Raw genomic sequence first — 17,570 nt, 5'->3', positions numbered from 1 at the left:
CGCTAAGAGTTGCGGCATCGGCAGCGCGGCATAACGATACGAAACATGGCGTGTATTCTCATTAAAAATGATCGCAGCGTTAATTGTTTCATTAAAAGTGCTTATGCTCGGTTGAAATATCTCGCGGCCGTGCCTATAATTTTTGGAGGGCCCGCGTCGAGACCATAATTTCTCATTACAGCGAAGCGCTAATTAAATAGATTAATTCATTCGACGGTGAGCCGAATGGGACGCGATACGCTCGCAATTAAGCTCGCGGCTTTAATCGCTCATATTAATATTTGATTTTTTTCGTTTTAAGTGCTCGACGGTTCCGCCGGGACCGAAATAGAAAGCGACTGGTTTAAACGCTCGTGGAATAATAGCGGAGCGTCACCGCCGCCGCGGCCTTCAACGATGATACGGGCTTGCGAATGTGTTGCCAGGGCGGGGAGGGGGGGGGAGGCAAATAAATAAGCCGCGAATCAATTTCCTCACGCGCTCCCGCTATTTTCAGTATTTTATCGTTGTGCGCGCAGGACTCTCTAGGTGTGTTACGTGTATTAAGTTTGTTTAATCGAACGCACTCCTTGTTTGTTTATGCCTTAAGGAGGTTCCCCGTTCAGTGAATTTAGAAAATATTTTTTGATTGAAGGATAGCGATTCTTCTTACAACTAATGCACCGGCGAGCGTACACGTGTTGATGTATGCTGTAATGGCGAGCAGAGCACGCGGGTATGTAAATATAGCAGAAATTTTTCTGGCCAGCAATGAAATAGGCCAAATAATGTGTTTACCGTTCGCACCTTAAGGATTGCACAGTCGTTTCGCAATTTCCTTTGTCCGATAAACGTATTAGAGACTGTTGGAGCTTTCCTTTTTAGCACATAGTTAAAATCAATATTCATAATGAAGCCGAGAACTATTTGATAAATCCAAATGCACGGCGAAGTACATGGCATTAGTAACTCGTATACCGAGTTTCAAGGCACGCACCTCCCGAAGAAGTTCGAGGGTGGATGGCGGCCCGACCTCCGCACCAACTAGGTGCCATTCCCGTTGCATAACAGGTCAGTCAAGTTACGCCGAAGGAAGGCAAGCGTTCGCGGCACGTGTAATTATGATAATGGCAAGCCACGCATACATATACGTACTTCTCGTGGGAAGGCACCACCGCCATCTGTGTATAAGCCCAGAAATGATAAAGACAGGATGAGACAGAGAGAGAGAGAGAGAGAGAGAGGGTAAGTGAGTGAGTGGGAAAGAGGGAGTCGGAACTATGTATCCCCGTGCGCGTTAGTTCTACTAGTTCAGATATCGTCTGTATTTAAACAGCCAACAGCGTTGCTCGTGTATGGACTCACGGAGCTTGGAAAGTAGCAGAGTTGGGGGCGGTTGGCGGACGCGAGGGGGTTGGTGGGTGACGGGGGTAGGAAACGGCGCCGCGAATAAGGAGAGACCGCGACGAGAAATCTACATAATATAACCAACTATTGTTCAAATAGACGGAGCTCCGCAGATTCAATTACCATTGTGATACAATTAATGCTGGAAATTTCATCAAATTGTGCGAGAGTGAGCGTCGAAGCGCGGCCGCTATTCTCTCTCTCTCTCTCTCTCTCTCTAATCACACACACACACACACACACACACACACACACAAACAAACAAACTCACTCGTCTCTCATTCACTCGCTCTTACGTAGGCATAAGTGAGTTTCTCGTGGACAACGTCGTCGGGAAAAGGCTGATTTTCGATTTTCAAGGAAATCCGAAGGCAAACGCGATGCGATAGCCGACGGATTGCCACAGACGGACAATATTCTCACAGACGCGGGAACGTGTCTTTCGTTAATGCCGCCGATCCCCTGTGATTCAATTTCATTAGCATTACTCGAGCCCTTCTTTCGATTTTCTATTCGACATTAACCAGCTTACGTTCTTCCCTAATAAAAGTTCATTGTATTTTTTATGTCTTAGGTTTCTTGCTAAGTTTTAGTCGAATTAAGTTTTAAAAATTTTTACTTCAATTAATTTGATTACATTTATCTAGATTAAAGAAGAAATTGGCATCATTCGATGTGTGTATAAGATCCCTCGAGATTGGCTATACATATATATATATATATATATATATATAATTAGAATTTTATAAAATGAACGCACGAACATTTTTTTAATTAATCGTATGCTAATAATATAATAGGTATACTAATATTTCTTTAGTATACCAACATTGCATTTCTAAAATGAAAGGTAGGATTTAATTCTTAGCCGATGTCTATGTTGTCCAACGACTGTAGCGTCTCATCGTCATCAGAAAGACAGACAGACAGAGGGAGAGAGAGAGAGAGAGAGAGAGAGAGAGAGAGATGGAGTGAGAGTTAGAGTGATAGAAAGAAATCGACTTCTGTCCGCGTTTCTGTCTTGTTGGCAGGTTGACACTTGCCTAATCGTGGGGAAGCTAAACTATCTAGCAACTATCCGATATACGAGCTTTATGATATGAACGTATAAACAGTCCTGCGACAGAAGTGTTACGTATATGTATATATACATGAGGAGTGAAGGGAAACAGGCAACGATCAAAGATGAGCAAGCCTGTGAGGGTATCAAGGACGTGTTAGAGTTGTCGAAGGATCCTTCCGGGGACAACAAAAGGATTGCACGCAACGAAACGTATCAATGGGCAACGCCATACTACCCTGGAATTACTTTACTGGCATGCAATCTCGCGATTTTTTACGTCCCTCTTTATCTTTCAATTGAGTACTTCAGATTTTTTTTCCATTATTAAGAAATAGCAGCCCGTGTGCCTGGCTCTGCATTTTCTCTATCTACCGAGAGGGCTCGGCCAAACACAAATCGCCGACGAGTCGAATCCGCTCCTCAAATGTTCACGAATCCAGTAACAATTTCGTCGGTCGGGACATTCGACGTCTTACCGATACAGCAGGGAGCCGATAAGCGGCATTCACCAGAGCATATAAAGAAGGATCAACCGGCCATGTCGACGCATCGTCATCGGCCCACGTGTACACAAGCTCTGCGTGCACCCGCATATACTGCATCCGAACTCCATGCAGATTTCGGTAATTTCGGACGTCCATAGCGCGTAATGCTCCAAGTTGTGTGCGAGGGCTTGGTCCCACCCTCTAGGCCAGTACTCGGAGACGTACATAGGTGTGGTTCCTCGTTCGGTCTACTGCGGACTTTGCTCAGCCGAGGCGATGGGCGCCGCTCCTCCATCCTCTCGCGGCTTCGTTTGTCTCCCTCTAGTCGAGTTGGTAGCCCTGCCGTAGCGCGGAGCCCGGCCTGCCTGCCACCACCTCATTTGAATTTCTAATTAGGAAACCTCCATGCAATTATTGGATTAATGTAAATTACGAGAGCTGGCTCGGTCTCTGCGCTACCACCGCACAAGGCTCTGACTCCCTCTCTTTATTTCTCCCCCCCCCACTCCAGCCCTATCGCCCACTCTCCCTACCTTAACCCCACCCCCTCCCTCGCACTTCCAAGCTCTTACTCGTTCTGTCTCGTTTCTCTCTCTCTCGTCTCTCTCGTTCCTATCTTCTCTCTCGTTCCTATCTTCTCTCTCGTCTCTCTCTCTCTCTTTCGTCTCTCTCTCTCTCTCTCTCTTTCCTCCCTTCCTGTGTTCTCTGCGGGGGGTTGAGGATAATTAAAATCCGTTGATTAATATGTAAATTTAATAAGATTACTGTTCTAGGAATGCTCGATGCAGACGAGAACGAGCGGAGCTGGTGGCGGTTGAGGGGGGGGGGGTTGTAGGAGGTGGCGGGTGGTTAGGACACACAGTGAACTCTATTTGCGCCTCCCTTGCACTTCTGGCCCTTTAGAACTGCCTTTTTTTCTTAGCGATGTGTGCGCCTGTGCCCGAGTAGTGTGGGTAGCTTACCGTGACCATGCTTTATCGAATTCCCCGTATTCTCATTTATAAATTAATATTATTTTTGAAAATTCATTAATACCCCCTTTTAATTATACTTAGCCTTAATTACAATTGCTTGACTTTTTTAAAACGTTAGCATTAATAATTCATTTGATAGTAAATTTGACGAGCTCGTGATTACAATGTGACGTGTAGCAGCATAACTGGACGTTCGTAGCTGTAAAAGACCTGTAAATTATGATTATTAAAGGAAGATATTATGTTATGTACTTCTCGAGGGATCTTCGTATACTAACTTTTTAATTATAAATACACCGTACTCTCGATGTAACTAATTCACGAGCTTACGATTTACTAACTCGATAGAATTTCTGTATTTAATGGCTTTTATTAATTACCGTGCGCGATACTTTGTAGTTTAAAAGTAATGATTTGCCGATCCTCGCGGACGAGCGTTATTATGTCATATCCTTAACGAACGCATAAACCCGCTGATATATGCGGTTTTTTTCCACAAAGTCCTCGACTCGCTAAATAATTTATTTACATCGGCCGCCTTTACATTGGCGGGGGTGGGAGCGAGAGCTGCGCCGCAATAAATATCGGCCAATATAAGAAGCTTATAATGGGAATGAGGCTGAGTACAGGCGCTGATTGGGATGGGAGGGATCCGAGGGTGTCTATAAATATGCGCATTTAACGCGAGTTGCCGCGCGTCAGAAATAAAAGCAAAGGAGGGCCAAAAAAACACGGTGCACCCGTGGACTGTTGTTTCACTCCCCCCCCCCTCTCTCTCTCTCTCACACCGCTCAGCCACTCGTCCATCCCCACCACCCCTTCCCGCCCCTTATTTATTTATTTTTTTTTTACCTTCTGATACTTTAAAAAAATATGACTGAAATGAAAGCTCGAGTGGGGTGGTTGGTGGATGGAACGAGGTGTGATGGGGTGGGATGTGGTAGGCTGGGGTGGGGGCGATTTCTCGCCCGTAACGGCGCGGATCGTCGTTTCGCAAAAAGTCGTAGAAACGCAATTCGCAAAGCCCAACAATGCGCTGACAATCGCGAGGTAAAAATGCACGGCGATCGACCCTCCATACGTACGACCACCGTCGACTCTCTCTATACCTGATGCAGCAGGAGTTGCAGTCGCATTGTTCGGCATCGTAAGCACAATGCAGCCGATTGGCAGGCCCGGATTTTTACGAGGCTGCCAGGGTTACTTCCTCCATCACCACCTCCCCTCACACGTACACACGCGCGCGCGCGCGCACACACACACACACCTAGAGAGTCTCTCTCTCCTTCCCACCTTCCCTCTCTCCCAGAATCGTCCGAGCTCTCCTTCCCGTAGGAAAAAAAGTTTTTGTTTTCCCTTGCTGCCGTCATTCTGTGTACGCCCTCCTCGTATAATCGCCGGCGCGTTATCCCGTTAGCTACGATTTGCATACCGCGGACTCTGCCGCGCCAAGGGCTCGCACTCGCACGCACTATAACGGCTGATTTTACTGTCGCGATCGCTTTTTTGTTTTGGCCTCTAGTCCCCTCCATGGCACCCACCTTTTCTCGCCCCCGTGATAGTCGGGGCAGTGCACTCGTCTGCCTGTATACAATGTACGGTCGTTTTCGCCCGCTCTTTCCATTCGCCTGAAAAAAAGTATCAGTCCGGTCGTCCTATCGGGCGCCCTTTTTGTCTCTTCCCTTGCGCATTAGCCCCGAGAAAAAAAAATCGATTTTTACAGTTCTACGGTCGTTTGGCCTGCGAAAGGTTTACACGCAGCGACCGTATAGACGCAGTAGTAACAGTCGAGTCTCGCAAGCCGTTTGTTTCTAGCCGCGTACGCCTGTGTCGGAGCTTTCCATTTTTTAACAGTTTATTTCCTACGTATGTGCGCTATGTCTATCTACGCTACATATGTCTATCGTATGTGAAGCGCTACTGGAAAAAGGTGCGGCTTTGGTTTGGATATCGTTGGGGTGAAAGCGAAAATTTCTCCTTTTATTTTATGGGCCGTCCTCTGCTCATTCTTGTAATACCTTTCTTCTACGATTATGTGGCATCACTCAATTTCAGAAACATCTGCTGAAATTTATACGTATAATTGCGAATTACCTCAGGAGGCGAAAAATTCTAAAAATATTCTAAAAAAATTATAAAAATTTTTAAAGCTAAGTAATAAGTTTTTTCCTTAAGTTTGGAAAGTATGCATATAATATTTATTGACATTTGTAATATGCTCCTTAATAATGTGAGGATAATTTTTATTTATTCGCTAAAAGCATATCCGTAAAAAAGCTCACTTGTACGTATTGATAGGAGTATTATGATTATGGAAATTTACAGTGATATACGGAAGTATATGCGTAAATGTAACGTTTACCCACAATTTCTTGATCGACTGAGAAACATTCAAGGATTGGTTGTTATTTATGGCATGTAGTGTACGTAGGTGTGCCCCCGTGTATGCGGGCTACACGCGCACGTCGATTCAGCAAATATACTACAAATGCACACGTACATTTATTTATTGCCTCGTCGCGATTGTAATAAATTGGACTTTTTTAATGCTACGATGATGTCATTATTAGATTCGTAGTTAATAAAACTAGTGAAAACTGAGCACGAGCCACATCGAAAGTTCATAATTCTGTAAAATATTGTTATACGAACAAATTATATTAAGTGATCGTATAGAGGAACTTTGATTTTTTTTTCTAATTTATATAAGGTATGAGAGGTACCGCGAAGCACACGGCAATTTTGTAACATCAAGGAGCTGTACTAAAAAAAATTACCGAATGCATAGATTATTATTATATGCAGCATGTATTATAAACAATCATACAGAGTCGTATAATTTTTATATTAAGAAATATAAAACTTTTAATAATTCCGAACATTAATTTGAAACAAGATTTATGATATCTGATGATGTGTATGTCCGTACAAAAAAAAAAAAAAAAAAAAAAAAAAAAAAAAAAAAAAAAAAAAAAAAAACCACTCATGCACTGTTTCACTTTCTATGGTCACGATAGTATAAAAATAAATCTATTTATAAAGTTTGTAATGTAAATTAATGTAGGTCAGTTGAAAGTTATTTGATAAAAGCTATATTAAAATACGGCAACTACTTATGATTACCTCGATAAATAATATTATCAATTACGTCGCAATTCAAATGTGAAAGTAGCATCGGCAATATCTATCATCGGACCAAGTTCGAAACCTTAATAAATTAAACTTATTATGGCCGGATATATATATATATATATATATATATATATTTATTTTATAATTCAGTCCGGTCCGCGCTCATAACAACTAGCGCACCGTTAATAACCCGTTAATGCGCATCGCATACAATAATTTTTGCGAAATGCATAGCTTTGGGAATTCGTAGCCTGCGAGCAACGAAATTAAGTAAAAAAGTTAATCGTCGTGTTGCCACGGTTCGCCCGATTATCCGGATATGTAGAATCGGCTCAGCAAGGGCATTAATATAAGATGCATTGGGTCTCGCGTTTCTCATATTATTGTGCCTGCGTCTCTCTATCTCTCGCGTACTTTCATTCGTACGTACAATCGTGTTTTTTGTCAACGCCGAGTGTATTTTCAAAGAGCACACAACGAATTCAATCGATCCACTCTCGGGGGATGCATCATCGTCGTCCTCCCTTTCAGCCTCCCTTCCGCAACAAGGTAACCCATCGCTCGCCGTCCTTCTCTCATAGCGACGACCCCTCTGCAAATGTGTATTATAAATGTGGGGCTGAAAGAGGCGCGTGTAGATATTTTGAAATGCATAACCATACGCTCGCACACGGGCGACTTCGGCCGCTAATAAACTCAATAAAAATAATGCACTCCCACACGTTTGCAAATGAACGTCGTCATTTCATTTGGGCTCCCGCCATTCACGGAGGCTCACAAAGAGCGAGAGCCAGACAGATAGGGTAAGGCTGGGTAATACGAGGAAATTGGCTGACTGCTACTCGCTCACCGATTATAATTATGGATATTGAGAATAGGTATAATTGACGTGCCGTGTTAATGTACGCGCGCGCGGTCCACGCGCACCCTGGACGTTAAACATATTTACTTGTATCCGGGCTCAGCGTTACGCTCCTAGACTCGGGCCTTTTGACGAATTTTTGCGCCAACCGAGCCCTCCTCCTCCTCCTACCCGGTATATCCCCCCTCCCTCCACCCCCATCACCTATACCCCCTCCCCCTCCCCACCATCCACAATTATCGCGCCTTGTCGATGGGAATACAGAAGGGAGCCGGGAGTGTCGTAGAAATGGGAGCTGATTTTAATTCCGAATGGGCCGAGAGTGACGCAAGGGGGCGTTCGAATGACGCGGAATCCTCATAAACGTTAAGTTTAACGGCGGGTATATAAGGGGTTCGTATTTATTGGAGGTTGCCGTTATCACTGGAGATTCCGAGGAATGTCGCGCTGTTTAGGAGGTGAGGAGGTCTTATCGATTTTACCGACTGCTCACATTTGGCGAATAGCCGGCGGCGAATTCAGAGGCTCGCGCACCATGTCCTTTCGATCGGATTCAAAAATTATTCGACATTGTTAGAGTGCAATGAATAAGCCGTTTGTTTCGTCGATGCGCCTACCATACTCCTCCGTTATGATTTGCAACAATACTTTTTGTTCTTTCGGTTTTCCTTTGTTTTATCATTTTAATTTATATAAAAATGATACCTCTCGCAAATATTTTCATCGCTTTCGTTAATATTATTTTACAAAGATAATCCCATTTCAATCGGAATTTGTTTGCTTTCCATTTGTATGGGTGAGCATTAAATTATGCAGATAAAAAGTACGCTATCTATATTTTATGAGAGTGCGTAGGATTTGTGAAGTATCTTAAAACGCAAACTTATCCGACCTCTGCGCAATAAATTATGATAATTTTTATTAAATTAACCTTTCCCTATGAATATTTACTAACGAAGGTCTAAGCTTCATATCAGCTGTAAGATAAATCTTATTGTATTATTTACCGAGGAAATTAAATTCACCTAAATGCCCATGCATTGTTTTGGCGAGAGTGTAATTAGATCGCTTAAATACACGTGTTGATATGTCGCGACACTTGGCGCTATTTAATTTCTAGCGTGTCCTTGTCGATGCGTCGCGATGCCAATGGGATGCCAAAGAGGCGCGCATCAATCGATTGCATAAATATTTAATTAACGCCCATTAATCGTCCATTCGTCTTCATATTGTCCCCGGACGATAGGGTAATTACAGCGAGTACTAGCAACTGATTTCCATTTATGATCTCTACCGTTAAAAGGAAAAATTTTTAATTCAGTTAGCTGCGCGCAAACGGGAGAGATAAGTGCGAGCCACCGTGAGGATATTCTGTGGAAAATAAGGGCTGCGAATCGAATTAAGCTGAAAATTGCGCGCGAAAAGTAAGCGAGCGCGGGAAAACGATCGGTTTCATACACACTCGGTGCATACGTGTAACGACATTTGAAAGTGGCACCTAGGTGTTGCATAATGACCGGGAGCTGGGGCTCCTCCCACCCCTTAGTCTCACCGCCCTCGCAATATAATAACATTAAGCTTTATTTAGGTTGAAGTTTAACTTTAAAACACGACTCGCAGTAATTATGCGAGGAGTGAAACAATGCCCGCGGCTCTTGCTGTGATATATTTGCTCGCGACTTTTTTGCAAGACAAAGGCGACCAGTATCGCGCTTTTCGCCTACACCTCTCCCGAGTCCAGCCGACGTTACCCCTCCAGCCTCCTCCTCCGCCTTCTCAGCCACTCTCCCTAGTCTGCCCCGACTCACCAACCCCTCCATACTCTCCATTCACTCTCTACTTTTGTCCGTACTTGTGGTTTTTATCTCGCTATTTTCTTTATCTTAATAGTTTTTTTTTTTTTTTTTTTTTTTTAACAAAAAGGCTCTTTTGACGCGAGTTTGTTGTTCTTCAGGCGGTGACTCGAATAATATAGCGCATGTAAAGAATTTTGGAACATTTCGTTGGATTAATCGCTGAATGATCATGTCAATGTGAGTAGAATGGCATTTATGAAAGACAGCTCAAGTGGCTAAGAATATCGTCTTTTCTAATTATTACTTCTACATTTAACCGAGAATAATAACATATGTGCCATATATATATATATATATATATATATATATATATTAAAAGAAAAAAAAACCTATATTGGAGTATGAAACTTGTTTAATAATTATCTGTTAATATCACTCTAGATAATATATAATACGATTGTAGGGCGTAATGTGCAAATGTCTTTATATTTAATATTTAATCCTTATTGATTTTACTTTCATTTAAAAAGTAGTTACATAAAGCAAATTCTTATGGTATCAACGCGAACGCGTAAAACATACACTCCGAGAAAATCACTTGTATGTTTACTGTTGAAACCTTAGCTGCACATTTTTGCCTTCATTGCGTTAAAGTACCATGAAAACGAGTGACCTACGGAAGCAAAATTTCACACTTTCGAAGCAACGTATACTCCCGTTTCACTTTTCCTTTAATATTGAAATTATATTTAATAGCAATTAATGCTAATCAAAGTCAACAAAAAATCGCAATTTTAAAATTTGTAAAATTGAGCGAGCGATTACTTATTTGATAATGAGGTTAGTTTTCAGTTTAAATAAAATATTAAGGAATAAATAGTTCGAAGTAATTAATTACCGTACATTTAAATATAAATTCTTATATACAAAAATAATTTTTGTTATTGGCAGTAATTAGAATGTGTTGAATAAGCGGGTAAAATAAGCTCGTAAGCTAGAATTTAAGCGAGAATAAAAATAAAATTAATTAGGATAAAATATTTTTTCGAACTATATTCTTTAAATACTTCATCATCAAAATTAATAATATCATATCTCTAGTTGGTTTATTTATTTGCTTATTTATATATTTATAACTAGTTGTTATTTAACTGAGCGTCTTTTATCAATATATATTTGTTATCAATGTATATGTTATCCATTCGATTTATTGTGCAATGAGTTATTCGGATGGCATATATTTGATCAGAATTAAAGTGTTAATAAATTACTCGTATATTTCAAGTATCCTGAAATTTTTTGTTTGCCGTATTTTGAAATACAGAGAAAAATGTAGCTTTCAACTTCATAATCCAAAAAAATTGATTGTTTAAAAATGCTGGTGAATTTTTGTGCTTTAATAATTGTTTCATCTTCCTGAATTTATGTGAAATAATCTGCATAAGTATAAATGCGAATTGTACGTAACATTTGCATGAGGAAGAATGAAACTAAAGTTAAAAGTTTTTTTTTATAAAATCTTCGTTTTGATTTATTTTTAATTTATTTCATTTACTCACGATGAAACTATAATAACGCCGACGATAAACATGCTCATTTATTAAGAAACATAATGCATAATGCAATGTTAATACAATTTAAGGTGTCTCGGCACATTGAAATTAAAAATAATAAGCAAGTATATTTTAAGTTTTAATATATTCATAAAGAAATTTCTCTTAAAATATTAAGACTTATGTATAATAATCAAGAAAGTAAGGCCCGCACACACGTGTACGCATTTGCTGCGATCCCCCACGCATTGCTTATACGTGCGTGCATAGTACGGAGCGAGAATTAAGAAATGTCATAATCCCTAAGCAAATGTCATAAAATCCGTCATATAATATAAAATTGTATTCTTTACCGTTTTAGGTGAGTTATCCGAACGGGCCGCACTCATCCGACTCATTACTAAATGGAAAAGACTCACTGGTAACGTACCACTTTATTTTACTCTATCCTACACTCTGTAGCATTGGAAATAATCATCATTAGCGTAAATGAACAGATAATTTCATAAAGCGTTTGTCACTAGTTTATCGAGGTTCATCGGACGACTCGCCAACGCCGCGCTCGCCACATTAGTTTCTCTACCATCGCGCGTGCATAACAAAGCTCACGGAGCGAGAAAAAAAATCCACTCGTGAAGAGCATTAGCAGCAGCGGCAGCATTAAAATCTTATGGTATCAGTTTACGTTCAGTGCACGCCAAGCGTGAATCGTTGTTCGCGTCGCTTGCACCGGGGGCATTTATTAAAATGATAATTTCATGCACGCGCCGACAGGGCGGGGAGGGGTGGGGATAAAAGAGAAACAAGGGGAAAAAAAGTGGTGCGAGGGGAAAGAACGGAGGAAATATCAAGTGGAAGCCGTGCCGAGGGAGCGAAATAAAACCTCTGAAAAAAAGAGGGCGTCCATGACAATACGACCATCTCCTCCCCCGCCCCGTGCTGGGACTCGCATACGCGCCGCGTGTTTACGTATGTGCGCGGGTCTCGTACGGCGCTGGCCAAGGGATTTGTGGCTCGCGTATCTGTTTGTTACGTGTCGCTGCCCATGGGCTCTCTCGTGTCTCTGCGCGTCAACCTGTGCGCGCGCCTCTGCTCGTGGATTTTAATAAACCCTGATGTTACGTTACATCGAGGCGCATGGTCCATCTCTCCGTGTGGGTGCGTTTGGAGTTGATGGCCCGCTTGTCTCGCTCTCGCTCTTTGTATGTATACTTTCCAGGAGAGCGCGCCGATTTTTAAATATAGCGTGATACGTTTGGCCGCCAATGAGTACGTACACTGGCACATCGTTGACAAGGTGGTGGATCGTAGAGCGGCGCGTGAGGATTGGGCGGAGAGGGGCGAAGGGGGGAGGGAGGGGGAGGGGGGAGAGAGCCCGAGGGTAGGACGGGATAGTAGCGGGCGGTGTCGGCGGCTCGGGGCGGGGAGTCAAAGCTTGCCGCAAAAGCTTTGGCTGGCTGATCCACGAAAAAAAGAGGCGAGAGGCTCTCGCCATCCGTGGAATCTTTTGTTATTTAGCGAATTTTTTGATCATCGCCGCTCGCGTCTATAATAGTCGAGATACAGACCCTCGCTCTTTCACATGCGCGGAGTCTCCCTCGAGCTCACGGCCCCTCGATGGGTGGCGCGCGGGAGGTGTCGAATGCATTTGAATTTGGTGCGCGCCCGAGACCCGCAGCAGCCATTTCCTTCTTTTTCCCGCGTGCTCACCCGCTCTCTTCTCCTTTCCTCCCATCCTCCTCGTTTTTCATTTTATTTTATTTTTTGTCTTTTTTTATTTTACACGAGCACGTATATACAGGCTCGTCCTGCCCTTCCGTGCACGTGAATATCGCTCGGCGGCCAGTGAAACGGAAGCGGAGGTGCTTATGGGCGCCGTGGAAAAAAAAAAATACGTTGGAATAGAAACCGGGGGAGAAGCCAGCCGAGTAAAATGGAGAACAAAGAGATGAAGCGAGCGCGCGAATCCAACCGCCCGGGCTGCAACTCGATGGTGCACGACACACGTACGTGTGCCCAGCCCGCTGTGTTTTGTCTATATAAGTTTATCTATTCTCTTTTATCGGTCGAATGAAAAAAAACTAAAACTAAAAGTAACAAATATGGAAAACAAAAAACAAAAAACGAAAATGTAGAGAAAAAAATAAGAAGAGAAGGATAAGAGAATAAGAGAAGGATGTTACTTAGGTCGAGATCACCCACGGTTCTCCTATTTATTTATTTATTTATTTATTTATTTATTCATTCGATTATTTATTCTTGTTGCCCCTTTTATTTTTTTCGCGTTTTCACGTTAATCGATGTTTCGTTTTCGATAAATTCTGCTTTTTTACCATCATACCTTTTTCTCTGCTTGCGAAAAGAGACTCGGCTTCGCCGTCGATAAGCCTCGATAAATTCAACTTTATCAAATTTGTGTAAATCACAGGGTATGGAAAATTTTCTACGGCCGTTTTAACTCTTTCTTAGGCGCTTGCGTCAGTCGCTAATAGTCAGCGATCGCGCAGCCCCAAAAATACGCATCTCACAAATCATTATTATTTATCACTGTTGATTCGCGACAGACAAACGAGGCTGGGCGTAAAAAAGAATAAAAATAAAAATATTGAAACAGCAGCACTGGCCTCTCTCGAATAGAAAGTGAGATTTGGTTTTTGAGTTTGCGAGCATAACCGCGAGCGATATCTTCGTAGAAATCTAATAAAAAATACGAAAATACAGCAGCCTAGCTCATTTCTCGCAGACATTCATCTTTACGCGTAAAATAAAATTTTCATCCGTTCTCGCGCTCGCAGAGGAAGTTCTATTTATAATTGCGGAGAAAAATTTCGCAGGACCGCTCGCCCTTGTGCCTCCGCTCGCAACACGCGTAAGTAATGAAACGTGTTCTCGACATATCACTCTCTTTCCCCCTCTATCTCAACCTTCTCTCTCTCTCTCTCTCTCTCTCTCTGTCTCTCTCTCTCTCTGTCTCTCTCTCTCTCTGTCTCTCTCTCTCTCTCTCTCTCTATCTCCCTTCCTTCCACCCTCCCTATCATCCTTGAGTCCCTGCTGTCTCTCCTCCCCCTTGGTCTTTCGCATTTTTATTGGAAATAAAATTAGACGTCGCCGATTGCGCGAGAAGAGCGCTTGCCGTTTTAATTGGCTCTCGAAGGCCACATATCGCGAAACGCGATTAACGTTTCTACCCTACCTCTCATGCTCGCGCATAGGTAATAGCGCGGACGTAACGTTTCTACCCTACCTCTCATGCTCGCGCATAGGTAATAGGTCGTCGTCGTCGTCGTCGTCGTCGTCGTCGTCGTCGTTGCCCTTCTGCTCCTCCTGTTTCTCCTGCTCCTCCTGATCCTTCCGATCTTTCCGATCCTCCTCCTCCACCTTCCGCCCACTCCTTCTCGTTTTCCACTCGTTCCTCTTCGTTCCTCCTCGTTTCGCCTTCACCCACTCCCTCGTACACTACAGTTTGTCATTAAAACAAATTAGAGTTTCCGCGCGAGTTCGCGCGCCGTATACGAGCGAATAAATTTCGGGAATGCCCGCTGCATGCCGAAATGAGGAGCAAACGAAACAAAAAACAAAATAGAAAAAATAGAATAACGGGGTCGGAGGACAGTGGCGTGGACGCGCGGGCAAATGTTTCGGGCGCCGGATGTATAATGGGCGACGCTGTATCGCGTTCACCCCGGAATATAATGAGATTTCACGACGCACTTCACATAAAGCATTGGAAATGGCTGGTGGTAGGGTAAGAGGGCGCGCACCGGCGAAAAAAGCGCGTCTAAATACATTATTCTAGACATACACGCGAAGCGGCCACCCACGGCTTTGTGCGGGATGAGTTGGGAGCGCGGGCTTTTTAAAAATGTCTGCGCGGCCTCGCATAATCTCACGAGCAACAATGTAAAGCGCGGCTGAGGAAAGAGCAGCGCGTAATGCACGTTACATGCTTCGCACCCTTTTATCGTTTCTCCGTACTTTTTGCCCTCAAACGCGCTACGCTCTTAGCCCTAAAGAATACATTGTATGTGTGGCAATGGCGCTGGTCTCGTTTAGTATTTTATTCGGCAACTGTGCATTATAAGTTGCGAGGCAATCGACGGATTTCTCGCTGATATTTTTAGTCGATTTAATATAGTCGATTGGCGTATTACCGATAGCATAACTAACTTGCATGATTAATGAGAATAGCCTCTAGATTATTTTTCCAGGTTATAATAAGTTTGAAATTAGAATTTTATATTATGAATACGCGGGATATGGAGAGGGAGAGTCGGCTGGAGGTAAATTAAAATTAATAGGTTGAATATGCGATTATATACCGAATACCGAAGGCGCACTTCTGTATAATAGAGGAAAATATTTTTTATTATATTTTGGTTTTGCACGCCGATATGCTAGTTCTGACTCTGCCCGGTGCTTAAATAGATAAGGGAATCGAATTTGCTATATTTGACGGAGGCAATAGCCGGGGTTAAAATTATTCAAGATGACATTTCATATACTCTATATACGATAATTGCGAAAGCTTAATAATAGTTAATTCATCTCTTAAAACTTTCTTGGCTATTAATCGTTTATTTCGTATTTAAAGAACAGTTGAGGTTAAATGAAGAGATATGTTCTATACCGAGTGTTTCGATAAACGGCTTTGTAAGATCAATGACTAATGTCGTTTACTAAAAAAAAAAATATATATATATATATATATATATATCTATGGACAATATAATGGGATATGTTAATAATAATTTCATGAACGATATCGTGTGCTTCCATTAAAAATATAAAAATTGCAGTCCTTAAATATTTGTTGACACGCAAAAGTTCTTTATAATACTAAACTATGATATATACATATGATTATAAATATTTCTTAACGTAAGGCTCAACATTGGGCAAAATGAAGTAGGCAACTTATCAAAAATAAATTATCCAAATAAGCATTTAAAGTCATTAGCGTATTACGAGTAAATGAGATATAATATACATATAAATGTCGAAATAACATATTACCGACAATATTTAATTACACAGCTTAAATCACGGCACTACAAACTATTTAATCACATTTTTCATTTAATTGGTGTTTGAATGTATTTTTGGAACGAGTCTGAAATTGTAGTGAATCGGTATATGCTTAATTGGGGAAACTCGAAAAGCCTAAAATAATGAACGTTAAAGGTTCGCGCATTAATTAACTCTCTAGCGGAATTGTATGCATCTTATAGGTGCTTGGAGTTGTAACTGCCGGGCTAAAGCGTACATAAGCAAAACGTCCGATTTGACAAAGCTACTTAACGTACGTAATAGAAAGTCATCCGTAGAGTAAAGTCGAGGAGTTTGCGAGTTACAAGCAACCCCTCTCCTCTCGGTACTATTGACTTTAATGAATAAATTAGCGCATGAGAGACGTCGCTTTCGTCGAGCAGCAGAATCCACATTCACAGTCCTTGCTAAGCACGCTTTACGCATAACCGCTCGATTCATCTTGAAATACACGCTGCTATTCTTGGATTTTGAAGACGCTGCTGTTCATGTACACATGGCAGGAAGATATTGAAACAATAGTTGTTTGAGCTTAGAGAAAACTAAGTATGCCCATTGACTCGCGATCCTTAAGATATTGCTTCGCATTATCTGTGGATAATGTTTCATTATGAGCGGTTGTCGATCGGGAGTTAATTACGGTCTGTCGATTTATCAAAACTAATGTCCCAGTGTATAATTCGTGAATGCACACGCGCAACGATTATACATTTCCTAGTTGACGATCTCGCGAAGCCGTTGAAGCACTTTGCCTTTTTTTTTTTTTTTTTTAAGGCGATTACTTTATTAATAGCTTTATAGCTTTCGCCATTCAACCGTATCGGTGAATTTATTCGTAATACGTAAATCTTAGTCGCTAATATAAGGCAAGTATATTTAACGTCAATCGAACGTCTAATTCGGTAAGATTGCCTCGCCGTATCCATCGGGTAGTAAAACGAGGGAATAAGGGGATAAGTTGAAGGCGAGAGAAGGAATAAGAGCACTCGATAAGAGATTTGGTCCATACAACTCGAGGAGGCGAACGTACGAAGATTCGGCGAGCCGCCAAATGTTTTATATATGTCGTATATTCCCCTATTCTACAGTGACTACGTTGTGTACGCTAGGAGTTAGCACGGCCCTAGAAGTTACTTGTACATAGTAAAATCCAGTAAGGGCATCTCGGATTCCAGCGGCAGAGAGTAGCTGAAGTAAGCGGGAGCGAGACCTTCTAACGCGGATAGTTGGTTTGTATAAGATATATATATATATATATATATATATATATATA

The 17,570-nt window shown here is 42.0% G+C and overlaps 1 protein-coding gene across 1 annotated transcript in view; it reads left to right on the top strand.

The window, feature by feature from the left end:
• The window catches only part of pdm3 (POU-domain protein pdm3), a 191,320-nt gene that overhangs the window by 125,644 nt on the left and 48,106 nt on the right, over window positions 1-17,570 (top strand). The window contains exon 2 of the mRNA XM_011503827.1: window positions 11,613-11,672. Within this exon, the coding sequence (XP_011502129.1) occupies window positions 11,613-11,672 (60 nt within the window). The remainder of the gene's footprint in view (window positions 1-11,612; window positions 11,673-17,570) is intronic.

This window comes from Ceratosolen solmsi, unplaced genomic scaffold (assembly GCF_000503995.2).
Source record: "Ceratosolen solmsi marchali unplaced genomic scaffold, CerSol_1.0 scaffold48, whole genome shotgun sequence".
Classification (NCBI taxonomy): Eukaryota; Metazoa; Arthropoda; class Insecta; order Hymenoptera; family Agaonidae; genus Ceratosolen; species Ceratosolen solmsi.
Note: the sequence above shows the minus strand (reverse complement) of the source record. Positions and strands in the feature narration are given on the sequence as shown.